Source organism: Lissotriton helveticus, chromosome 3_1, assembly GCF_964261635.1.
Source record: "Lissotriton helveticus chromosome 3_1, aLisHel1.1, whole genome shotgun sequence".
Classification (NCBI taxonomy): Eukaryota; Metazoa; Chordata; class Amphibia; order Caudata; family Salamandridae; genus Lissotriton; species Lissotriton helveticus.
Window position 1 is genome coordinate 1564556457 of NC_136061.1, and position 27674 is coordinate 1564584130.

General features: G+C 44.1%; 1 protein-coding gene across 1 annotated transcript in view; it reads right to left on the reverse strand.

The window, feature by feature from the left end:
* Positions 1–18900: 18900 nt before the first annotated feature.
* LOC144825052 (uncharacterized) overlaps positions 18901–27674 on the reverse strand; it is a 236253-nt gene continuing 227479 nt past the window's right edge. The window contains exon 12 of the mRNA XM_078683962.1: positions 18901–19054. Within this exon, the coding sequence (XP_078540088.1) occupies positions 18953–19054 (102 nt within the window). The 3' untranslated portion in view covers positions 18901–18952. The remainder of the gene's footprint in view (positions 19055–27674) is intronic.

A 27674-nucleotide genomic window follows, 5' to 3' on the forward strand; every position in this document is an offset into this window, starting at 1 on the left:
TAAGTTTAAAATCTCGAGCCTGCCGCTGGGACAATGGGGAGACAACTGAAAGATAGTGAAGATAGTGAAGAGACAAGACAAGCAAAACTGCCAAGATGGAAACAACTGCCCGTCTTAAGAGTAAAACTCGCCTAGCCCTAGCTAGAAAAGCTGCAGGGATAGCTGCCAAAGAAAGGGAGAAGGGCAAAAGGGGAGAAGGAAGTTCGGCATCTCCTGCTCCGGGGAAGGATATAACGCTAGAAAGCTCAGAAGACGAACTCTATGTCACTTTAACCGTTCCACCAAATGAAGGGGCAGGAGAAGCAGCTACGGGGGGGGCACATATAAGATGTAACTGAATATACCTCAGCTTTATTAGAAAATGTGGCAGAGGTTGAGCCATCTCCGGGCGAGAAAAATATGAGCGGGGTGAAAGAGATTAGAGACTTTCCCTATTTGAAAAAAAGATTGCTCGTATTCCTCAAACACCAGTGGTCTCGCTCGAAAAGATCTCCGTAACTCTAGCCTCATCCCCAATAGCTGTGGTAGCGCATGAACAATTAGACCCTCCCCTGAAATCGCCTGAGAATATAATACAAACTATATCAAAAACTCCTCAACTACCTGTGACAGATTGCTCTGAGGTGGCAGCCAGGTCTGATTAAAATAGTGCAGTTTCTGGAGCGGAGACGAGTTTGAGCATAACCAGCGAAGAATCAAGGCTAGAGATACTATCTAAGCAGATTCCATCATCAGTTCTGCAATCTCCCTCTCGTCCACCTGTTATATTGCTTCAAGAAGGGGCTTTAAGGGGCTCAACATCTGCAATATCGGCATCTGCAAACCCGTTATCTCAAAAGGGGAAAGATGACAGCTCAGAAAAGGAAATGAGCTACCAAATCGACATTCGCGAGATGTTGAACCTAATCCCCAATGAGATTTGCGAGAAAAAGGTGAACCAGCAAGTCGAGATAGCCGCCCTGCACTCCAGGCTGGAAAAATTTGAAGAGTCGATGTCAGGACTCCCTATCAGATTACATGAGGCAGAGGAAAGAATCTCGGCTCTTGAAGATCACATGAATCAAGCAAGAATAGAAGCTAAAGAAGCAGCAAGTAAAAAGAGCCTCCTGGAGAGTAAACTAGAAAACAAGCTCGAGGAACTTGAGAATCACTCCCGAAGATCCAATTTAAGGATAGTGGGGGTTCCTGAAGGCCTTGAAGGCTCAAACAAGCTTCAGTGGGTCAACTCTTTTTTCCATCAAAATGTCTTACCAGAATTTGAGGGGGACTTAACTATTATGAGAGCTCATCGGGTTCCGGCACAGAGATTCGCAAACTCAACCTTCCCCAGAACTATCCTGATGAACTTTGCGGATTACAGGATCAAGGAAAAATTTCTATCCAAGGCGTTCCAACAGAGACAATTTTCAGTTACTGAGACAATCTAATGTAGATTTTTTTCTGATATGACTGCCACAGCAGCGCGTCGCAGGAAAGAATTTGTTAAAATCCTCCACCTCATCAAAGTAAATGGTGCACAAGTTTCGATTGCTCAACAATCAAAGTTAAAAGTCCTTGTGAAGGGAAAGTTTTACATGTTTTCGGACCTTGAAGAAGCACAGTCTCTCCTCAAAGAGATCTCTTCAGCAGCAAATGTTTGAGCAGTATGTAGCAGTGTGTTGCATAATGGTTGAGCTCCAGGAAAGTGGGGAAATAGGTTGCTTTCCTATTTTCTGAGGGCAAGTTCTCTAGCTGTTTGAAACATGGGGCACTATAGAAACTAGCGGGCCCTTTGGGTCGTGATAAGGCTCCACTTATGTATGTGTTACGCGATTTACTTGCTCTGCTTTACTATCATAATGGTATTGGAATAGTATCAATTTCACTCTTTTGTCGGGGGGGGGTTGGGGGTCCACAGGGTCACACAGGGTGTGACAAGAAGACACCCAGGTTAGTAGGAAGGGGGGGGAATGTGGTCTGCGTGGGGGGGATGGAAGGTTCCACATTTCAGGAGGGGTGGGGGTTCACCAGGGTAGGAGAGGGGGGGTTGGGGTGAATGCAGTAAAAAAAAAGCAGGAGTCTTAGGCAGGGTCTATACCTAATTTTGGATGTAGGAGTTAAAGTTGAGAGAATTTTAATATGGAAATGAATATATGTAGTATCTTATCAGTTAATGCCAATGGCGTTTTAAACAAACAGAAATATGGCGCTCTTATAAAATGGTCAATTTCTCAGAATCCCCATGTGTTATTTCTCCAAGAGACACACCCAAAATCCAACGCCCCTAATTTATTTATCCCGAAATATTTTTCTCACGCGCTTTTTGCGTCAGCTGGGTTAGCCCAGAGAGGTGTTGCTATTTACTTTTCCAGAAGATTACCTTGGGAAGTCTTAAAGATTCGAAGGGATCCTAAGGGGAGATGGTTATGGGTTGTCGCCAGAATACAGGGGAAGGTTATGAACTTTGTGAACTACTACGGGCAGGTATCTGATGAGGTGTCTAGTATCCTAGAAATCAATGATCTTCTGAGGGGGCTCCTGGGCAGATTATCTTGGGAGGAGATTTCAACTATATACAAGATTTAAAAAAAGATACCTCCAATAAAAATAAGAAACAACTAAAACCCAATACTAAAAAAGTTTTGGGCGTTTTTATATCAGAATACCAACTCATAGACCCATGGCGCTGTATGAACCGAGTTGGGGAATCCTTTACCTGCTATTCGCACCGCTTCCGGACGGCATCCAGAATCGATTTTTTTCTTGATATCAAGATCTATTCAGACCCTAGGTTCATCTATAGGGTGTAATCCCTTTTCCGATCATGGGAAGGTAGAGCTAGAAGTTAATCGAGGAGTAGGGGGCAGGGACCAATCCAGGTGGCAGCTGGACTGTGCCCAGCTCCAGAATCAGGACTGGGTGGCTGGTTTTGGAGAATGGATCACGGAGTACTTTAAAACCAATAATGACACGGCAGAACCATTTTCGGTTTGGGAGGGAATTTAGGCAGCAGCTCGCGGCCAGATAATATCCTATAAATCTGTTCTGGCTAAAGAGAGGAAACAAAAAATATCTATGCTCCAAAAGGCTGTAGATAAAGAATATGCCCAACAGTTCCGCCTATGCCCGAATCATTTGAAGAAAGCAAAGGCAGAATTAAGAGATTTCTTTACACTGGAAGAGATCAACAGCTCTAGAACCTTTCAGCAAAGGGTTTATGAGGATAGCCAGTTGGTAGGGAAGCTCCTGGCTAATTCTGTGAGAAAAAGACAGGAACCTACTTCGATAGTTAAAATAAGAGATTCTATAAATGGCCAAGAGATAGTGGACAACGACCTGATTCAAAGGGCCTTCCTGGAGCACTTTGGTCGTATATACTCTACTGAATACCTTGTGGGGGATGACCAGATACATGATTATTTCGCGAACATAGCAATTCCAAAGATCACAGCCAATCGGGTTACACAACTAGGGCTTGAAATTAGTACAGAGGAAATAGCAGATGCCATTAAAGCAACAGTAGGGGCGAAAGCTTGTGGGCAAGACGGGTTTCCAATCGAATTTTATCAAATCTTTTTAAAGGATCTATTGACACCCCTTAAGAATTTATTTAATTATATGAACCCCTTCGGCGCTGATGACAAAGCCAGCTCGTCATCAACGTTACCTGCGCTGCGCAGATGACGAGCTGGCTTTGTCACAAACAAGCCATTTTTTTTTTCAGCGCACAGCGGGAAAACGCGGTAGCGCGGTAGGGGTTAAATTAGGAGGATTGGTACCCGCGTCCTTTAAAGAAGCAACAATAATATCTTTTGTTAAAAAAGATAAAAATCCAGAAGATATTAACTCTTATAGGCCTATTAGCCTTCTGAATTCAGACTACATAATCCTAATGAAAATCTGGGCCCGTCGTTTTATGTATGCTGCGCAAGAAGTCATACACAGCGATCAGTCAGGATTCATAGCAGGCCGCTCAATGGCTTCCAACACTGAATTTTTAATTCAGGCAGTGGATTATTTTAATATCAATTCAACCCCTGCTTGTATTTTAATGGTCGACGCGGAAAAAGCGTTCGACCTGGTAAATTGGACAACCCTGTTTCACTCCCTTGCCCAATTCGGGTTTCCAGAGCAAGTGATCAAGATGCTGTGGAACATCTATCAAGGTGCTTCGGCGCAGGTCATAATAAACTCGAATAAGGCCGGTTCAATCAAAGTCAATCGAGGGACTAGGCAGGGGTGCCCTTTGTCTCCTTTACTTTTTACTTTTTTTAATCGAACCCCTAGTGATCAAAATTAGAAACAATCCTGTCATTTTTCCCCCTATCCCCGGGATTGCCGAAGCTCAAGCTTTTCGCGGATGACATCATTCTTTATCTGAAGCCGAATAAAGAGAATATAGAAATCCTATTAAGGGAATTTAAAGCATACGAACAAATAGGAGGTTTCAAAATAAATGCTAAGAAGACGGAGGTTCTCGCTCTAAACACCAACCTCAGCCTTTTTCCATCGTGTTTACGTGTCCAGGCTGCAAGCCGGGACCCTGTTAGATACTTAGGCATATATGTGACCTGCGATTATCACCAGCTTTACCCTCTCAATTATGTGAGAACGAAAAATAAAATTAAGAGTCTTCTCGCCCAATGGCTTTTACTCCCGCTCACCTTGATTGGCAGGGTATCGTTGATTAGATGTCGATTCTACCTTTGTTAATATTCTTGTTTTGTAATGTTCCAATCAAATTGAATTCTACCTTTTTTAAAGACTTGGAAACTATGATAAGAAGTTTTGTTAGGGGGGGGAAGCACCTAGGGTTAAGTTGTCCATGATCCAACTCCCAACTGAACAGGGGGGACTGGCTCTGCCACATTTTAAAACATATTATGTGGCAGCCTTTCTTGATATAGTGGCAGGTCTGATAAGTTCAAAAAAGAATCGAGATAGCTTCTTCTTAGTAAAAATGATGCAAGAGTCTGATTCTCAAGTCCGGGTATTTTTAAAGATTGCAAAGTTCCCAAAAAGGACAAGATGTAAGACTTTGAAAGAATATTTATCTAGATTCCAGTCCTTTTTTAAGAAAAATCATAGCTCCTCAGCCTCCCAGTTTTTAAGCCTACGAGAATGTTTTTGTCTGGGCCTCCAAATTAGAAACAGCCATATAATAAATTGGGAGAATTTGGGATTTCGAGAGTTAAGGCACTTCGTTGTTCAGAATAGAAATATCACGTGGCAAGAAGTGCTGGCTAGAGTAAGTACTCCCGGGCGACCAACGTTTTTTGAATATTTACAAATTGTCCACTTTCTAAGAAGAGATATAGGTGGACTTCTCGACTCGACGAGTGAGATGGTAACACTTCTGTATGAAGCTAAAATCAGCGGCATAGGAAATTGGTACAAGAGGCTCCATTGTGACGGGCAATTAATTATGATAGACCGCCATCTAGATAAAATAAGTAGCCTAACACAATGTAATTTAACACGCAAAGATTGGGAAACCATAAGCTTGTTGGGCTATAAATCATTGCGTGCCGCTAATTTTAAGAGGATGGCTTTCCTGTCCCGCTGGTTAGCGTATTGGACTCCGGAGGCACTTGGGAAAAGATTCCCGGAGGTTGGGAATAAGTGCTTCAGATGCCAAGCTGACGGCCAGGGTGGTTGGCTCCATATCTTTTTCACTTGTCCTCAACTGAAACCTTTCTGGGAGGCTATTCTCTCAGACATTGAGGCAGGTATAGGGAAAACACTTATGCCCTCGGCCGAATTGGCCCTCTTTGATATATGTAATGACAGAGGGTTGCTTAAAGATGCTGAGGAAATGTTTGTATTTATTTCTTGTACTGTTGCCCGTTCCCTAATACTCCAAAATTGGAAATCAAAGGAAGTTCCATCCCATTTGAAATGGCTTAACAAAATGAGGAGGTCATGGAATTTTGAAAAAGCTTATGCTAGTAGAGTGGGAGCAGTTAGGAGATTTGATAGGAACTGGAAGTATTTTGACAATCTGGAGAAAATAAGGGGGTGATAAGCTAGAAATTAGACTGAATACTGATAATAGGTCTAAATTATTCTTAAGCAGTCTTGAAGTGTTGGTAGGTTTTAATAATAAGTCAAGAGCGCACTTTTTTCTGTGGTATTTGCACTACTAGTAATTCTTAAGCACTAGCACTTTATTTACGGTTGGATTGTACTTTATTGCATTTGCACTTTATGACCGAACTTTGCGGATATTGCACATTGCTTGTATTTGAAAATCTATATATATTGTTTTACTAACATTGACTGATTACGGCTTTAAAGTATTAAAAAATACTCCCTTTCATACAGTTTTTTATAGAAGAAGCTTTTAAATATTTTGTATTCATCTCCATTGCTCAAATTGTTCATAAATGTATTGTACCTTAACTATGCTCTGCTCAATAAAAAATTAAAAAAAATTAAATAAAATAAAAATAGTCTTATATGCAGGTAAATTTCAAGGAGTGGGAGCATTTGTGGAGCACGAGACAGCTCCATGAAGGGGCTCCCAGGTCACTTTGTCTTCTCCCAAAGTGTAATGGTGTGGCATTCTGTGCCATGTCTATCAAAATATCTTGGAAACATTCAAGCATTTTGGACTTTTAGACCTATAATTTAGTGTTTGCATCAAAGCCAGTTTTAGTACTTACTTCCTCATGTCCCAAAATCTCAAGGTTTGTGACCACAAAAGTACTTAGTATTATGTACAAATCCCTTTTCATGAGTTGGAAATTTATTTAGACTAGTGAAACTACTTTTGTGATTATTTTTGAATTGCAAATAGGAGGGTATATGAAGGGATTTCCTCCCTCCCCTTTCCAATTTGAAAAGGAATTTATTGATAGTTTGTGACTGCAATTGCTGTCACAAATCAATCATGAGCCAACAACCTCTGGGGTGGGGTGGTAACTAATGTGCAAAAGTGAAAAGTTTGCCTTAGAATAGGATGTTGGTAGCCATAAGGGGGAAAGAAATTTTCCAAAAACTACTGACCAAACAGAGCAGAATCTCTACTATTTAGACAGCAACTGGGTTAATAGTGAAGTTGTTCTGCTATGTGCATGGCTGTCAGCCAAACAGTGCTGAATTTCCACTGATTAGCCACCGGCTAGGTAAATAGTGAAGCTTTTCTGCTATTTGCACGGCTGCCAGCTGAACTCTACAGAATCTCTACTATTCAGCAGGCAACGGGATAATTTGTTTTTGTTTTCCTGCTATTTGCTCAGCTGCCAGCTGCACAGTGCAGAATCTCTACTATTCAGCAAGCGGCCGGGCCAATAATGACATGTTTCTGCTATTTGCATAGTTGCCAGCCAATCAGTGCAGAATCTCTGCTACTAAGCCAGCGGTCAGGTAAATTGTGATGTTTTTCTGCTATTTGCATGGCTGTTGCCCAAACAGTGCAGAATCGCTATTGTTCAACCAGCGGCTGGGTACATTGTGTAGCTTCTCTGCTATTTTCAAAGCTGCCAGACAAATAGTAAATCATTTTCACAATTCAGTCAGAGGCATAAGTCCATAGCAGAAGAAAGTCACTCTTTACCCGGCAGCAGCCCCTTACCATAAAATAAAACTGAGTTGAGATGAGAAGAATGTTGCAATTATTAACAAGACAAATCTGCATGCCACCACTTCATACTGACGCGTTCAGACATGACATCGCCGCAGCAGCCACAGTGTCATGGGCTAAGGTGCACAGAACTACGTCACCCCATAACATGGGTGGCCAGATTGCAGTTTCAGTAGGCCATGTCATGTGACTGAGTAGAAGGGGAGGGGAGAGATGTGATGAGCCAGGCGGGTGGCAGAGTGATTATCCTGGCAGTGATGTATGCTGCACCTGGGTCAGGTTAGTCCTTTTGGGCTATAAGCTGAAGGTGCCTGGATACCTGGGCTCATCATGATGAATCAGTGGCACAACATAGGCCCCCGCAACCCCTGTGGTGCAGGGAGCCCCTCAGCACAGTCCCCTGGCCTAAGAACTCCTGACTGAGTCCTGAGGGGGGAGCCCTCCTTGTAGTTTGCAGGGGGGCTACCTCACTTTTTGTTCCGCTAGTGTGACGAATGCATGTGTAAATGGTAATTGTCCGGCAATGGAAGCATAAATTCCCAGACAGTGGGATTTTAAAAATTATAAGAGTGGGGGAAAGGACATATTACAGAGACTCACTCACTATGAGTGTACATCATGGTACTCAGTGTGATGGAGCCCAGATGGAGGCCAGAGGCCAGGCTAGTATTTGTTGAGACAAAAAGTCCAACAGTGCCAGGGCGCCCCGGCCAGGACCCGTCATTATTCTTGAACACTTGCAGTTCCACTTTTTACATGTTGAAAGTATACTGCATCTGTGAAAACTTCCACATTTTGGCAAAATGGGTTTTCCAACTAAGCACGGTAGCTTTTACTTCCATTCAGTGCAGTTTTCTTTATGGACCTACTCTACCGTAGCAGGGCTATGGGGGTTATCTATGTTTTTCAGTTATTTAGCAAAGTTTTACCTTTTTACTATCCAAACAAGAGTCCAAACCGCCATATTGGCAGTAGCCGCTGGCATTGCTCACGGGTGGGGAGACGGGCACGAGAGGTTGTGGGGGGATTCGCAAAGGTTGTCACTGGGGGGATCGCGGGGAAATGTAAAAAATAAAATAATTACATTGGGCCTCATTTATGAAAAGTGACGCATCGCTGCGTGAAAACAGCTATGCGTCACTTTTCACTGCGTCCTCCTTGCGACACCAATGATGCGTCATATTTACAGTATGATGCAATATGTCGCAAGGAGTTACAGATACGTCAGTATTTTTGACGTATCTGTAAGCGCAAAAGTCACGCATTGCCGGAGTGCATCACTAAAGTGACGCAACTCCAGCAATGTGTCCTTTCACATGGGGAAAGCCCCATGTGAAAGGGCTTGCATCAGTCTTACGTCTGCTGTGAGGCAGGCGCAAGATTTTGACGCAACAGCATCCTAAAAGTGACGCAGTGAAATCTCATAGATTTCACTGCGTCACTATTACGAGGCTTTTTGCGGAGGAACGCCCCCTCTGCATACATTATACCTGACGCAGGTATAATGTAGCGCAGGGGTTTACAAAGTGACGCATCTGCTTAGATGCGTCACTTTGTAAATAGTGTGCAACAGGAGGCATGTTTTACGCCGCCGATGCGTCACAAAAAGTGACGCATCGAAAGCGCAAAACTGACGCACGGCCTCCTAAATGAGTCCCATTAAACTTAACTTTACGCCGGGTCCCACGTCTTCTCGCTCCTCCGCCGTATTGGAGGAGCCGCCCCTACATATTGGTCAGGAACGAGGAATTTAGTACGAAATGGACAAAGTGCAGCTTATCGCCCTCTTCTCTTAACAAGCAGTAAAATTGTTGCTGTGGACAAAATGCGTTTGCAATGAAAAGTACTGAGTCAGTGCTGCCCATTTCCAACAGTCATTGGACCGTCTGATATAAATGTGTCTATTCTCGGATGCCGCAGTACCTGCTGTTACTGAATGTCAAGCACAATTTACCATGACAGCATTGGAAACAAATCGGGATTGCTCTGTACAAAAAAATGCTGGGGCCTAATTTATGAGGCCGTGCGTCACTTTTACGATGCCAGAGCGTCACTTTTTGTGACGCACCAGCAGCGTAAATAATGTGCCTTGTTGCACCATATTTACAAAGTGACGCATCTAGGTAGATGTGTCACTTTGTAAACCCCTGCGCCACATTATACCTGCGCCAGGTATAATGTATGCAAGGGGGGCGTATTGACGCAAGAAAGGGTCGTAGAAGTGACGCAGTGAAATCAATGAGATTTCACTGCGTCACTTTTAGGACGCTGTTGCGTCAAAATCTTGCGCCTGCCTCACAGCAGGCGTAAGACTGACGCATGCCCTTTCACATGGGGCTTGCCCCATGTGAAAGGGAGCATTGCTGGAGTTGCGTCACTTTTGGGACACACTCCAGCAATGCGTCACTTTTGCGCGTACAGATACGTCAGAAATACTGACGTATCTGTAACTCCTTGTGACATAATGCGTCATACATTAAATATGACGCATCATTGGTGTCGCAAGGAGTGCGCAGTGAAAAGTGACGCATCGCTGTTTTCACGCAGCGATGCGTCACTTTTCATAAATGAAGCCCCTGAAGTGTAAATCATGCAACTAAAATCCAAAAGCTCCCTCTTGTGGGCTGTCTGTGTTCTGCTCTCTATTAAAACTTCATTCAAAACAAAAGCAAATATGTAGCCTTCAATACATTAAGTGCGCAAATGCGTGATTTACCAATGATCATTTTCATCTAATAAACCGATTTACCTGCTGTGTGCGGGAATGAGGAGCATAACCAAAATGAGTTGGGGTAGAGGAAAGGGAAATTATTTGCCAATGGATTAAAAAAAAATCCAAGTGCACGTTAGCTTTTGCTATAGATTTAAAAATGCGTATGGGGCATATTGTATAATGCCTACAACTGTGAACACTAATCGAAAGCTTTCGCAGCTTTCCAGAAGTACCACTGGAATTCTTTGACAGTTCCTACAAAAATGTAGATCTAAACCAAACCTGTGTAAACAAACCTGTGATCTATTTTAAGAGCTGGTTACATTGGTTTTTACTGCCACCAAAAAGTACAAACCTCTGCAAAAACAAATGGTACAAAACCGCACTCACATAAACATGTACTAGGAGTTAAATACAACCACCAAGCAAATTAGCACTACCCACTATTCTAAAAATACCACCACCCAGGAAGTATGTGTAGTTCAGCACCTTCCTGGAAAGTGAATTCTCCGTCTAGTATACATTGCCAACGTATTAGCACTGGGAACGTGTTTTGTGGAAAGTGAAAGTTATCCACAGCAAAAGATCAAGCATACGATTATTGTGAGATATACAGAAAAGTTCATTCAATTTATCATGCAAAATATTTCGGCAAGAATCTGGAATTGCAGAAACGCATATATCAAGGGTTTTGGGGGATGAACTCTTTCTGGAAAAGAGGAACATACTTAGGTTCAGCACTTTGAGTCGGAACAGCAAGGCAGAAAATCGAAACAAATTAGATTTTTGTTAGACTGGGTACACCACAACTTTGAAATCTCAGCATCCCAACAATCCCAAAGTTAAATTAGAGGCAGAAGATTGAAGGATATGCTAAACCTACCCTCTGTTGAGACCCCAGCACTGGTACACACTGGCCACCATGGTGAATTCTGACCACAGCATTTCCTAAACATACACAAATTCGTCTTCAGGAAAAGCTTGCGCCAAGTCAGCTTGCAGGAAATCTCAGAAACAGTTGAGTTTCTCCCCTTGAGTGATTTTACGGTAGGTGATTGATCTGAAAGGACATGTACCCTAGATTGTAGAGCCTAATCCTGCTGGATATTAAGTCAAAGAGGGCCTCCATAATACGGTCACTTCACTCTGAGGGCCTCATTTAGTTTTTTTGCCGTAGGCCAGCTCAGCTGGCCTTGCTGCTGCACTTCCCTACGGCAAAAGACAAGGGCAGGAATGCACCGTATCTATTAGATACAGCGCATTCCTATCCTTTTCTCCTGCATGAGCGGCCAATGGGCTGCCGTGCGCCAACACATGTACCTTTGCACCATGGTGCAAGAGTGGCTGCATTGCGGGGATGATTATTTTTGTGTAGGAAGGGAAACCTTCTTGCACAAAAACGATCACAAGAGCACCCATAGAAAGAGGAAAAACAAGGAAAAATAAAGATATTTCTCCTCGTTGTGCCTCCCTTACGCCTCCCCTGGCATAAGTATTTGGCGCTGCCTCAGACTTACAATTTCTCATAAATCTGGGGCTGTGTCAAAAAGCCAAGGATGTTGCTGGGAACGTCCCCAGCAACACCAATGAAACGCAGTTTTCGTGTGAAAGGGGCACATATTTATAAGGCATGGAAAAGCCACGTAACATGGCTTTATAAGGCCTTCTAAATATGCCAGTGCACATTGTGCCACTGGAATGTAAAAAAGTGACATTCCAGCAGCACGATAGTGCCGGTAGGGCCCCGAGTTTGGAGGGGAAAAGGACGTATCTTCCAATTTTATGATCACACAATACATGAACTCGTGCCTCCAATGAATGAGGCAGGTGCGGCCCACTGATTTCTTTCTCACATTGTGGGTATGCAGGGCATACCCAACCCCTTCGACCCAAGCCTAGATGAGACCTTTTGTGCCAAACACACAGAAGAATTTTAATCAATCAATCGGGATTTGTAGAGAGCACTAATCACCCACAAGAGTATCCTGACGCTGTCAATTCACCAAATAGCCAATAGCAGAATTGATGTCATGCACAATTGAACCAATATTGACATCTCAAGATTAACGATTTGCACACGACTTACCAGTCATGGAATTGATCTTTAATTTATTTAAAGGCAATCCGACTGGCCTGACATGGAAGAGAAGTTACAGCCTTATGTGAGTCATGGATGAGCTACCACACTGCCAAATGAAGTGATGTCCCCAGAATGGTAACACAAATTCAGTCAGATATGGTTGGTCATCTTTTGTAGCTTATCGTCAGCAGCAACATAAATGTGAGTGATGTATGATAAGTAGCCAAACAATCAAACAATAATACAGATAAAGAAATGCAGTACATTAAGGGCCAAACGATATTGAATTAAAAAAAATTACTGTAGTCAGAAAACAGACACAAAAGTGGATAAAATTGGCAAAGGAATCAAGAAATGTTGCAGATCACATTTTTTCCACATAGAGATCAACTCCATAATGTAAACAGAGCTTAATTTGGCCCAGTGGCTGCTGCTTATGAGCATTAATGCTCATTTTTGAGGACCCTGAAGCCGGGCAAGAGACAAAAAGGAAAAAAGGCAAGAGAGGACGATTGGGAAACAATGACAAAGGACGAAAGGATGTAAAATAACCTCCAAAGTGAGATAACAAGCCAGGAAGTGTAGGGTGGTGAAAGAAAGGGGAAAGAGGTGGAAAACCCCACTGTATGCCAAAGAATTTCACCATAGGAAGTGTAGGAATATTCTCCTGTTAATAATTTTCAGTAGCAAGATTTGGTCCCATTGAGAGTTGGGCAAAGTAGTCAAAATTACCAAATGTAAGAATTGCCAAATATGGGTACTTTAACCAATGTTGCTGGGGAAATTGTAGTTTCACAAGCCCATAATTGATAGAAACTATGAGAGAAACTAACAGAGATCCAACTGCCTCAAGTTCAAACTGGACAAGGCTGAAGTTGTGATTTTCGGATAGAAGATATGTCTGTTGGGCTCCACCTGGTGGCCTGCAGGCCTAGGACCCACCGCACCACCACTGACCTTGGTGGAAACCTAGGAATCATCTTAGACAACATACTTGACATGATTGCCTGGGTCAACTCTGTGACCTTAATCATACTGAGGATGCCGCGTAAAATCTTCAAGTGGCTACCAGAGTACATCAGGAAAACAGTCACACAGGCACTCATTTCCAGCAGGCTTGACTACAGAAACGCTCTCCACTTGAGAATTACCAAATAGCTTCTGAAGGGACTCTAGACCATCCTGAACGTAGCTGTAAGACTCATCCTCAAACTACCATGCCACTCACAGATCACACCACACCTCAGACACCTCAATTGGCCCCTCATACACAAACACACTCAAGTCAAACGTCTCTCACACACATACAAAGCACTATACAACATTGGCCGGCATACCTCAACAGTCCCATACACTTCCACCATCCCTCATAAAAACCTCCTCTCGGGCTGGCTTTCACCTGCACTCGTACCACTGCATACAGAAAAGTAGAGCAGGAGGCTGCACCTTTTCATCCATCTCCCCCAAAGCATGGAACGACACCCACAGAACATCAAAGCCTCCTTATCGCTTCATGATTTCAATACGAAGCTGAAGATCTGGCTCTTCGAATGAACTTCTGTGAGTCCTAAAATTTAAAGCAACCATTAATTAATCAAAGCTCCTTTTCAGATTGTGTGATGGATAATGAGGAACACAATTAGATTCTGAATAGACATTTCCAAATACCAGAAATGGATTTAGGGACATAAGGTGCTAAAATGCAATAAAGCTGGGGATATGTTAATATATCTGGCAATAGTGTGTGTTGCAACTGGGTTCTGCCCATTTAGGGCCTGATCACTAGTCTGGCGGTCCAAGGATCACCAGACTCATAGTGGTGTGGTGGTGTGGTGGTGCGGTGGTGTGGCGGTACAGCCATCGCTGTATCAGTGGTCTGACCGCCTCATTACGAGTTGGGCGGTCGGATCTCCCTAGAACCGCCGTCACCACCAGTGAACCATCATTCCCCAGAAGAGGTAGCCAGAGGCTGCAACATGCTTGGCATGACCACCTTGATCCCGCCAAGCATATTATTAAGAGTTTCCTCTCCTCCAGGGTTTACATGGTAGTTCCTCCTCCATGTAAACCTTGAAAGAGAGGAAAAAAAGGGGGCCCTACAGGGCCCCCTGTGCCTCCTTCTCTTGTGCATGCACACAGGGGGGCATAACATGTGCCCTCCTGTGGGCATTCACTAGCATTCCTGCACGCCATGGACTTTCGAGTCCATGCCACACAGGAACCTTGTTAGGCTTTCCCATTGCAGTGCCTTTCTCAAAGGCACTGCAGCCTTTAAAAGAGGCACCATCCTGGGAATGCCACACAGCCCCCCCCACCAGTCTACAAATACCTTGTAATCTGGCAGGTGGGCAGTGGCAATTCTCAGCAGTGTGGGGGAGTGGCAGCAGATTACCGCCAGCCAATGCACCGCTGAAACTCGTAATTGGACCCTTATTCAATCAGGAGATTTTGCTTATGAACACCCTTTTTTGTACTTTTACCAGTGGCGTCACTAGGGTTGGTGTCACCCAGTGCGGGTAACTCATGGTGTCACCCCTTCATGACTTACACAGGGACTAAAATGCACATGGCACCCGCATGTCATGTGCAGCTACACACATGTCCTGGACAGTACAGGACACACACACTACGCATGGCACCAGTCTACCCTTGCCCAGTTAGACACAGGTTTACTGGCAGCACAAAAACCCTACATGCCCGTTCAGGGCTACACTATTTCCGGGCATAGCATGTTACGTCTGCACAGACTCAGAAAGATGCGCACAGTAACTTATGGAAACATTACACCCACGTGCAACTCATAGTAAGTGAGCAGTACGTTACACTTCCATACAATAGCGCAACTACGAACCAAAGCAGTTTACTGGATATATCGCACGCTCAGACACAAGGAGCACAGGTTGTAATCGTCAAAGGGCATACTTTCAAACACAGCGAAGGGAAGAATGGGGGTGCCACTTATCAGCTGCAGAGGAAGACAAGCGTGCACCTGGCGCTGCAAAACCCTGGTTCACTTCCCCGGGTCGGTTAGCCAGAGTTCAGCCTGCAGGGACTTCTTTTTCCTTTGGTTTTCCTGAAATGATTCCTCTTGCCCGCATCGCAAGAATCTCAGGGGCGGAATCCATCCTCCCCTTTCTTGGTGATGGGTCGGGTAAGATTTTTGAGGCCTTGGAGTGTTTAGCACACCACTTTTCTCTTGTATCACACTGTTTGCTACCTCTTACATTTTGTTTGCTTTAGATACTTGCACAAGTGCCACCATTGCCTCCGTAACATTTGTTCTTGTGCTTGAGTGTCTGCCATATCATGCAGTATTATACCTCTAATTGTACTGTTTTCTCTTGTAACCTGCACATGTCACTTTTTCCTCCTATATTGCACCGTTTGCTACCAACCTCATGTATTTTGTTTGCTCACAATTGTCACTTTTGCCACATGTAACTTAACGTTTGCTTTTGTAATTTGTTCCCTTGTTATTTTCTAATCATCATGTATCATTAGAGTTCTTATTGTGAAGCGCTCTGACGCCTTCGGGTAAAGTCCGCGCTATATAAAAAGTAATAAATAAACTTTTTGGGGCTCGAGGATCGGCTACTGCAGGAAGGGTTGTGAGAGGGGCCCTCTGAATGTCTCCCCCTGGAGCGTTAGGAGAGGCAGGAGAAAGCCATCCATCACTGTTGAGACTGGCATGGGCAGCGCTGTCTCTGCTTCAGCATTCTGCCTCCTAGAATAATATGCTGCTCTGTGCTCCGACTGCCAATGGCAGGAAACAGGAGCCCTCGTTGCACGATGAGCCAGGAGGCCGGGCTTCTGAAAAGCATTAGCAGCCCGCGCTGTTACTTGTAAAGAAGCATTTGGATTTTTAAAACGTCAGGTCGGAGCCACGTCACGACGTGAGTGACGTTTCGAACGTCATTGACGTCCGGATGCTGAAGTCGTAGCCTAATTGGGACAATAATCTTGGTCGGCGGCCGGGTAAGGTTCGACAGACAGAAATATTATTTTGCATTTTGGTGTCACGGACTCCGTGAAACCAAAATGCAAAATGATATTACTGTCTGTCAAACCTCACCCGGCCGCCGGCCAAGATTATTGTTGACACGGACCATGGTGTCACCCCTTTTGATGGTGTCACCCGATGCGGTCTGCACCCCCCGCACCCTATTAGTGACGCCACTGCTTTTACTGTGGGTAAGTCTCACTATCTGATTCTCATTCATGGTAATTTTAAAGTAATTGGACTGATCATGTTTACCGGCAGTGTCTGCCTTTTAAGATAAGGACACTATGTCCCCGAGCGTTTAAGGGTTCACTGGGTTGGTTACACATGAGAATGTGTGCTCACAGATTTGTGCACGTATGTTGGCTGTGCATGTGAAACTACCAATGTGTGCATCCCAGTATTTGTGTACAGTTAGCCTTGCACAGAAGGGACTCTGCAAGCATAGGTGCTGACCTGGGACAAGCCTTATAATACTAATGGGTATTCATAGATAGTTCAGTAGTGTTTACTGGAAATCCGTAGTGCTTTCACCATATTAAACATATAGGTGGCATCTGGCTTAAAATGGAGACTGTGGGCCTGATTCCGAGTTTGGAAGTCCGTGGACCGCCCAAACCTGGGTTGCGCAGCAGTGGCGGTGTGGCTACTGCCGCACCAGCAGTCCGACAGTCCCATTATGACTATGGCAGTCCGACGGTCATGGGACCGCGATCCCTCGGCGGTGGTGCGGCGGTCTGAGGATCACAATGTGCAGGCGGTGCACCTGCGCACCACCAAGCATATTATGACTTTCCTCACTGCTACCCTTTCCATGACAGTGAGGAAACTAAGGGGCCCCTACAGGGCGCCCTGTTGCCTCAGGGCCTAACGATACATTTGTCGCCCTGTGTGCATGCACCCCAGTTCCTGCATGGCATAGCCTGCAAAGTCCATGCCATGCAGGAACTTGCTTTGGTGCTGGAGTTCAAAGGCTCACATATGAGCTTTTGAACTGCACTGCTGCAGGACCACCATGCCACCCGCTCATCAGACCATGAAATGATTTATAATCTGGCAGGTGGGCGGCGGCCAACTTTGGCAGTGTGGGAGCAGGGCACTGCTGTGGCGGGCTGCTCCCTCACCACCAAAGTCATAATCAGGCCCTAAGACCTACACAGTCCAGTGACATGCCAAACTGGGGTAAAACATGCATGTCAAATTTGATTTAGAGGATCCAATGATGTACATATTCATCTGATGGGTCATCAAGTATTGTCATATTTCTGTGGCTCAGTCAAAAATCAGATTCTAGGTTTTGTACCACCTGCTGGACCAAGTTAATTACTCTGCTCTCCAGCAGAGGGAACAAAGACCCCCCATACCAAGGGAGAATTATTCAGTGATTGACCCAGTTCCTGGTAGAGGAAAGGGGCACGAATAAAATCTGCATCTGATAATTAGCTGTTACAGTGCACCTGACGACCGACTGTCGGAGATCTGGACACCACTGCCAACCCAAGTGGTCTGAAAGACAGCTAGGAAGATCTGGAGCTTGGGAATTTGGGCAAGAGGGTGTTCTGCTGGCTGGTAACAGTGGGCTAAGCAAGATGCCCCCACAACAGGAGAGGGACACTAGCAGCTAAAAGAGGAAAAGATTGTGGGCCAGTTAAACAAGCACCCTTTAGAGGCCATGAGGCCTGTTGAAAATGTTCCTGGTAGTAAAGATCACAACCACCGGCGACCTCGGACTGTTCAAAAACACCTGAAAACGATGCTGTTTAAGTAAGCTCCCAGTCTGGTCTGTCCATCTCTCCCTCTTCCATTTGGCTTCCTTGCCAGGACACTTCTGAGTAGCCGTGCGCGTTATAAATGGAGGATAACATAACATAACATAACCAGGAGTAAATCAAGCCCATTATCATGAAAATCAGCCAGTTGAGCCAGAGTTATGCGCTAGCAAAGAATTTACCTTCGACCCAATGCAGAGAAATAAGGTGCATGGCAATTACTTTAAACTTCCACAGAGTGGGCCATCAGCTTGGACTGCTCTGCTTTATTACCCTACATGCATGCTACAAGGAATGAGGTACTTGGTTCCCCTTAAGGAGGCAATTGTAGACCCATTCCTCGTGGGAAACTCACATCTGCACAATTAATATCCCAATGTCTTACAGCAGATGTGTAAACAACTTTGTGAGTGTGGAAGATGTGAGCTGTTGCCGGAATCTGAGGAAAGTGGTTGACAGTAATGATCCTCAGCTTTGTACACAAAAATACTAAGTGTCTTATTTTACTTCCAAATATAATAGTTACTTTCTTAAAGAATAAATATTTCCTTATTGAGCCATGATATATATTATTTAAAAGGGATTGTTTCACTTTCCCTATTTTTTTCAGCCGAAACAAATGATCTTCATTCTGATTTGAGAGCACCAGCCATCTTCAAGCCCTCAATACGATGCAACCATTGATAAGGTGGCAAAGGTCCAAAAACATAATCCATAACCATGTTAGAATTTGTAGAACACTTATAATTTATTTATATTTATTTTTTACTTAGATACAATATGTACAAGACTACTTAGTAATTGGTAGCAAAGCAGGCAGTTCTCTTTAAATAAATTCCCCCAACTCCATTTTTCTTTCATATTCAAAGAAATCTTCCATATCTTCATCCATCATCTTTGAGAGCTCTGTCAAGATAACATCTAAAGCCTGCAAGATAAAAACATGTTCTGATTATCATTAAAATTACTTATTTGTTAATTAGCCAATTATAAGAAGGCTCATTTCGGAATATCAACCATTATAGATTCAATTAAGCTAATATGTTAAGTCACGGTCTGGCACACATGCACTTGGACAGCATACCACATGTTCAACTAAAGAAACTCATAAAATACTTTGGAAGAGAGTCAAATGGGAATGCTGTTTGATTATTGTCACTATAATATATGATCGTCATATTGCAAAATCAAACAGAGTTTGTACTCTATGCCCTTGTTTCCTTCATTTCTCCTCCTTTACCAAGTTTCTCCCCACATCTGTCATCTATGTCCCTGCTATGCTTGTGCCGGCTCTTAGATACAGGACCCATGTGATCTGCTTTTATTGTCAGCACTGCATTGACAGTGTCTCTCAATGATTCACTGTCAGACATTTTTTTCTCTGTTTTTTCGTTTCTTTTTTTTGTCTTTTCTTTTTTTCCAGGCAGTCTGCAATTGTGAATCTGTGATTGTTTTCTAATGTTTCGAACTTTATAGTTTGTGATTAACATTTATTAGGTGAGCTGGCAACTTTGAGTAACAGAAAACAATGCTTGTTGTTGTTCTTATGGATAAGACCAATACCCCGCCTGAAAGTTAAATACATTTCACATTTTCAACATGTTTATCACTTTAGTGAAACATGACTTTTCTGGTAAATGTACTTATAGGCAGGATTCTTTATGTGACCGGAGAGGCTTTACTTTCACCAGGAAGTAATGCGGAATCCTAAATCCATGTTAAAGGAAATTGATTAACAGCTGCATCTCCTGAAAACAGAGGGAAAATGTTTTACCTATCATATTTTATTAAGCTACTATTTTGTTAGGCTTGCTGTCACTAAACTATTTGACTATTATAAATAGGCAGGGACAGGGTGTGGCCAAGATGGCGGATGCCTAGGACGTGCTTCTCAATCGCTCCGTGCCGCCGCCTAAAAAAGCAAATCATTTGAGCCCGCCGGCCCACTTCCTGTGGCCCCCGGGAGTAAATATAGGCACCCGAAGGAAGGAGGCACTAGCAGACCCCGGCAGAGGCTACCGGGCCCGAGACCAGTGGTAGAAGTGGGTGGGATCGGAAGGTCACGGCGTGCCCCTACTTTGAAAAATGATTACAGTCCGTTCCCCTACTTCTTTATTTTTAAAAAGCATCACAGGACGGTAGGAATGGTCTCCTCCCCCTTCTTCTCTGTAACTAGGCACAGGGGCCTTCAAAGCAACACTGAAAGGGCCATTAGTTTTGCGTAGGAAGTGTGGGGGACACGGGGGATGTATCCCCTCAGAATTTGGGGTGAGGGGGACACGGGGGGGAGGGGGGGAACAGGTGTGGGGATGCCGAGGGGACAGAAGAACTTTTCACCGCTTATCTAAACCATTTGAAAGGCAATTCAAAGCCATTAGCAAGTGAAAGGACTACAGATTAAGGCAGTGCGATTGACCTGCACTGCCCACAGAGCAACCTCAAAGCCTCCTGTTACAGCTGCTTGCAACCCTCACGGCTGAGAACAAAGGGAGAGGAGAAGAAACATACATTTGTTGTCTGTATCCTGCACAGGCTATTTAGAAGCAGTCTTTCATGTACCACCTGCTGGCTGGCTAAGGATCACTGGCTTCCAGCCCCTTCTCAGCACTTTCCTATCTGTAACTTGAATATGAGCCTGCAGGGCAATGAGGAAGCTGCAGCCCTGGTGATGCTTACCCCCAGAAGAAGGCATGAGTCAGATCAACAGGTGAGGTGATAACAGGAGCTTTATGAATAAATCAAGCCTCGCTTTATTAAAACGGAGCCCTGAAATATGGGGCGAAGAACATCAGGCCAATCGTTTTAGGGAATCTGGCATCAACCTTCCGCTGCGCAATAACTAAAGCACCCATCTCTGACAAGATGGAACATCAAGATAAACACTCGCTGCTAACATCTGATGTGGATCTGAAATAAATTGTTAATTAACATGTCAGCATGGCCAACTCCACTTTTCTTTTTTTCCGTTCTATTCTTTTGCTCTAGCCAGGCTGAGGTGTAAAGGGGTGAAAAAGTGACAGTGAAGCAGAGACGATGGCAATCGAGGCACAGCAGAGCAGACATCAGCGAGTATAAGCATTTGTAAAAAGAAATGTATGTAACTGATATGTAAGTGCGTGGGAACGCCAGTATGTTCCTGTGCGTGTTTGCAGTGCAGGTGCTGTTGTTTTGAGTCACCTTCGCTGGAATGTAGCTACCAGCCCCACAGGCCTTGCATCAAGGCAGCCTGTCCTGTCTCTCAATCCCACTCACCAGTGTTAGCGAGGCACAAGTGTTACAGTTCAGGACCTCCCGATCTTACCAGTGGGGGTCTACCTTTTTCTTTGGGGAGGGAGATGCGCACTGTCTCAAAACGAATGTCCTTTGGTTCTAAGGGGCCATTCCCTTTGCACACATTATAACAGACTTTTTCTTCTTGGTAGGGTCTAAAGTGGTTAAACATTTCTAAAACAGGTTAAGGTTTGTAGAAGCCCTACACATTTAAAGGCCATACATGGGATACTCAGAAGAGCTGCTCTGCAGGCATGCATTTAAGCTGGCCATTTTATTTAAACTACTCTCCTGCTCATTGGAATCTATTGCTCGCATTAAAAGACACCTGTTGGCATATATTGTGAGGCTGTGATGCTGATGGTTTGTAAATGTATTTACGTTTCATCTTAATGAAAAAACAGCCCAGGTTATTCTTGGAGGTGCAAGTGCGGTATAGTAATGGTTGGGGTGAACCAATGATTGCAAAGAGCCTTGTTTAATTCTAGGGACAAGGCAAGTGGTATTGCCTTACTTTTTCCTACAGTTTATAATCTCCAATATACATGTCATAGAGTAGATTAAACTACGTAAAGACAGCGTGGTCGGTGTAATGTGGTATGAGGTTTTTGGGCACCGTAGTGATAATACATTAGAAAACTACGGATGTTAGAATCATGGTATATAATTTGCCAAGTTTTCATTCTTAAGTGCCCACACTATTCGTTACTGTGCATGGTATAGAATTACAAAATGTTTTTTTATGTGTCATGTATTGAGATAATCCGTACACAAGGACAATCCGAAAGATAGATTAAATGTACACTTTTTTACACATATATACAGAAGGAATATACCAGATACCAGAAACGCCTGTTTAAAAACTTGATCCATTTAATTTCTTACCCTTTTCCTTCCTCCTAGCCGTGCCCCTTCCCCTACCTCTGCCCCAAACCAACCCGCTTGTTCCCAGCTCAATTTAGTGGGAACCTACAGTTCCCATTAAAAGCACTGCCTATTACCATCTTTTAATTCTGCCGGCACAAATCTTAAAAAAATGTAAACTAGATTTACCTCTACCTGCCCCGGAATCCTAAAAACCCTTACCTCTACCCACCCTTGAACCCTAAAATCCCCCCTTGGTACCGCTTACCTCTTCTCTCCCCTGAACCTTAAAAATCTCTTTCCTCCCTTTACCTCTACTCAACTCTTAACCTTCAAAAGCCCTAACCTCCCTTTACCGCTACATCCCACTAAACCCTTATCTTCCGTTAACGTTACCTGGCCCTAAATACCCCAGAAAATCCTTATCACCCTTTACCTCTACCCACTCCTGAACTCTAAACCCCCTTGGCACCCGTTTCCCCTTTCCTCTCCTGAACCTTAAAACCCCATCACTTCTCTTTTCCTCTATCACCACTGAACCTTAAAAACGTTTTACCTCTACCGACCTCTGAATCCTAAAACTCCTTACCTCCCTTTACTTCTATCCACCCCTAGAAACCCCTTACCTCCCTTTCCCTCTACCTGTCCCAGAACCCTAAACATCCCTGACTTCCCTTTACTCTACCCACACCTGAACCCTAAAATACCCTTGGCACCCTTCAACTTTTTCATCCCGTGACCCCTAAAAACACCTTTCCTCCTTTTGCCACTACCCACCCCTGAACCCTAAAACCCCCTTAAAACCATCTACCTCTACTGAGCGAACTCCAAATACTCCTTACTTTCCTCTACCTCTACCCACTGCTAAAGCCTGAAATCACCATATTGCCCTTTCTCTACCCACCCCTGAACCGTAAAAAGACCTTACCTCCCTTTACCCACCCCTGAACCCTAAAAACCCTTTACCACTTCTTGCCCCTGTTTGCTACAAAAAGCTTTATCTGCCTTTACCACTAAATGCTTCTAATCCCTAAACCCCCTTGTCAAAAGTATCTGAGGGGGGTAGGTACCCACCTCATGTGATAATCACAGTTCATGTCACTAATTAAACCTGAGGTAACCCTCTGGTAGCTATTGCACAGAGCAGATGGGCTTAACTTAGAGGCAATGTGTAAAGTATTTAGGCAGTACTAAAACAGTAATGAAGTTAAAATGCAAAGCAATAAAAATTCCAAAATTAGAAGAATATAGAGTAAAATGTAATAAACAAAAACGCAATAAGGAGAACTGGAGATATGATTTTTAAAGTTTTAGGTAAAATAGCACCAAGAACCTTAAAGTGCTAATGAATGTCAATGGTCATGATAGATAGGGACCTCGGCACAATGTGACGCGGACCACAATGGAGCACAGGTCAGATGCACCAATGAGGTTTATCCTGTCAAGGATTTAATCTTCTGATTTTAGTCTTTCAAGTCCCAATCCACCACATGAGTACACTTATAAATCTTCCCAGGATACCAGGGAAGGCACTTAAAGATGCACACAATGGCAGACAGAGACCATTCCAGGTTGAGGTGCCACTGATCAGCTGGGCAGTTACAGGAAAGGCCTCTTGTAGCTTGCTGCATCTCTGTAACTTGAACAGGAGGTCAGCCGTATGACCCTTTGAGTCCACTTCTTTGTCTTGGTACAAGAGTGAGCAGGTATGGTCCTTTAGGGCTTTTCTCAGGTCACAGCCAGCAGGTGTAGCCCTCTTCTGATTTTCCACAGGTCAAGGAGTGCTCTGAAGTGGGTTGCTGAAGAATTTACATTAATGTCAGGCTCAAGCTTGTGGGTGAGAATGATACCAGGGGATGCTCTAACCAATGATGTAAGGTTCCTAGAGCTAACCCAACCCACTTTGGGCATTTTCAAGATGGCTTAAGTCTTCGGCCACACTAAACTTGGGCTCGGAGGTCTGGGGTATGCGTAGTGAATATACTATGGTAAACCCAGTGTCTTCCTACATCTAACACTAAAAGCCAGTTTTAGGCAGTCTCTGTACCCCATCCAACAGAGAGACCGAAGTCTGGTAAAATCAAAGCTGAGGTTTCAACAGCCAGACCGTAGATACCCACAACATGTTTTGGCATTCTGTTTCCCTTCTTTGTAGTACACATCCAAATGTTATATGTTAAACCCCAGCAGACCTCGCAAGCCAGAAGTGGCATTCAAGCAAGATTTGACACTCCAATGTCAAAGAGAATTCTCAAAGCACCAACCCAGTGGTCCCTCCAAGCCACTTCGGGGGCAGCTCTATGGTGTTTGGCTGACTAGAACGACAAAAAAGGAAGGCAGTCCTGTTTGTGAGCTAAATCGGCCTGTGACAGTGGAGGACCCTGATAAAATATTTATTAAGGTCCTTGCTTGGCCAACCCTTTGAAGTGTACCCTGGGACTGAACACAGCCCCCAGACAATCCAAGGGTCAAGGTGGAGGAAAATACTTCCCCATACCCAATGTTCATTGTTCCTGTCCTGTGAGCAGTACACTGTTCACCACAGGAGGGCCACCAAGCTGCCAGGTGACTTGAATACTCAGTTAAAGGAACACAGAGGCTTTAGGCCGGCAAAATGTAATTTTTAAAAAGTACCTTTTTCATACTAGTTTGAAAATATTCAATTTGACCATTTAATTGGATTTTGTTTAGCTATTAAAAAGAGTCCTTAAAATATTTCTGTAACTATTACCAATCTGAAAGTAGCATTATAAGGTGTTATAATGTAATCCCTTGTTTCTTTATGGAAGCAACCGGCCTTGCTACAGATAACATAGCTTTTATGATTTTTCGCTGTAAGGGCATATGGAATTCTGAACTTCTACATGTCTTACTTTTAAATGCTGTGTACCATACTCTTTGGGCAATAAGGCCTACCTTAGGGGTGACTTATTAATATTTAAAAGGATGGGTTAGGCCTGCTAAACGGGTGTAGTTTGACAGGCCAAATTGGCAGTTTTAAACAGCAAAACCAGGTTTCAGTGGCAAACCTGAAAGCATGCTTTACTCTGTCACTATAGTAGTTATGACAAAGAGTGCTCCAGCCCACTGGTGATGTTTAACTTACAGGCCCTAGATAGACTGTGGGTACCATATATTAGGGACTTATAGATAAGGTAAATATTCCAATCAGGAGTGTACCGATTTTACCATGTTGAAAGAATGAGCACAAGCATTTTATCAATGGATATCAGGGGTTAAGTACACAGAGTTCAATTGACAGTAAAAATAGAGCTCTGCACAAAGGCCAAAAAGAAAATTGGGGTGGCCTGCAGAAAGGGCAAATTTCCAACACCTCCTTCCTCCTTTTACCTCTGTCTGCCAATTGAAACCTAAAATACCCTTACCACCAATTATCACTACCCAACACTAAACCCTAAAACCCCTTAGTACCTGGTACCCATACCCACGTCTGAATGCCTAAAACACCTTTACTGGTCTTCCGATCTTCTTTCTTAACCGACATCTGAACCCTAAAACCTCTTTAATAGAATTTAAACCCAAATTGTATGTTCAGAAATGGTTAGAAAAAGAAAGTAGAAGTGCTGTTGAAAGAAAAATGCATGGCTCGGAGTCAAATGGCTAATGATTCCACTTATAAGTGTATTTGGACCATTCTGTGATTGGAAACATGTCCCACATTGTAGATGTATTTTAATTTAAATAACATATATTAAACCTCAAATAAACATGTCCATCCATTGTTTGAATTAAATAACGTTATAAGCTGTATCTGGTCAGTGAGATGCCAAATGTACTAAAAAGTAGTATGTTTTGCTCTTTCAAGCCACACCTCTGACTAAGCCCACGGATCCATCCTCAGATTTTTCCCGCCCCCTGATTCTCCGCCCAAAGTTCCTCTACTTTTTTTTCCCCACTTCGACCACTGCCCGAGACTCCCCAGCCGGAGCGCCTAGAGATGTAGCGAGCAGCGGACCAATACACCTATTACCAAGTATGTCAATGGGTATCCTCTCCGAAGATGACACCAGGGACTTCTCGCCAATTAAACCAGTTCGAAAAGTGGCTCATTACTAATAGTGACAACAAACGCCGTATATCAGAACTCTATGCCTTCCTCTCGGCGGACACCTCTCCTACGAAAACCAAGGGGCAGCTAAGGTGGGAGGAGGAAATGGGCAGATCCCTCACAGATAAAGATAGGCAGGACATTTATTTCAGAACCCATCATATAGCACACAACATTCCAGCAGGGCCGGACTGGGAACCCAAACGGGCACTGGCAAAGTGCTCGGCCGGCCCCCCAACCCCCTGGGTTGGGGGTGCGACCGTGATCTTTGCCAGGGCCGTTTTTTGGCCTATTTTGTTACAGGGCCGTTTTTGCAGCGTTAAGGAGCTGTATCAAAAACGGCCCCCAGGTGCTAAAAACCACCCCCCACCCTAGCGGCGCACCGGGGGATTTCCCGGTGCCCGTAATGGCCAGTCCGGGCCTGCATTCCAGGTATTGCAGCAGCATATAAGGTAGCTGCATACTGGTATCTAACACCGGCCCGACTGAACCACTGCAACAAAGACTGCCTGGTCTATTGCTGGCATGGGTACGAACAGACAGGCTCCTTAGTGCACTTACTTTGGCATTGCCCCAAATTGGTAAGATACTGGGACCTGATACTCCAGGACAAAAATGAAGCCTTCAAAGCAGACATCCCACGTTTCCCTGCTTATATCTTGGTGGGTCTCCCCAATCCTCTGACATTTACCCTGTGCTGGAGGCAGATAGCCTTAGGCCTTAATGTTGCACGGTTAGAGCTACTGGTCCACTGGGGCGCAGAGAGGGTCCCAGACCATATGGCATGGTTAAGAAGGTTGTGGTCGGTATTGGGAATGGAGCGCCTATGTTGGCAGAAAACAAAGCGGAAGCATACCTGGAACTGTGGGCTCCATTTATCACTATCCTCAGCAAGGAATGTAGGGAAATAACTTGCCCTAAGCACCTACAAATTCTGCGCCTCACTGCTACCACTCAAAACACTGATCCCTAAAAGAGCTGATAAAGAACGACCTGGTGTTAGTTAATACGTTAGACATGATATACGAGCAATATAGGGTGCAGAGGAGATAGGAGCGGTGGAAGGGGCGGGAAGGAGGGCTTTATTCTAGTTCAATTTATGGGTTTTTGCTTCTGTTAATAAGCCCATCTAAATGATGTTTTCTCTCCCCTTACGTTTCACAGGACATGGCTTAAAGGGGTTGCGATACCTTTGCATACTATTTGACATGTAGTCTATTGTTGCCTACTGTTTTCACTTCCAGCCTCCGGGTTGCAGGCACCCAGTTGTGTCATTCACATAAGCATTTTAAACCCGTTGGCGGCTACTGATTATAAAACTAACATGATGTCACGTTGATGTGTA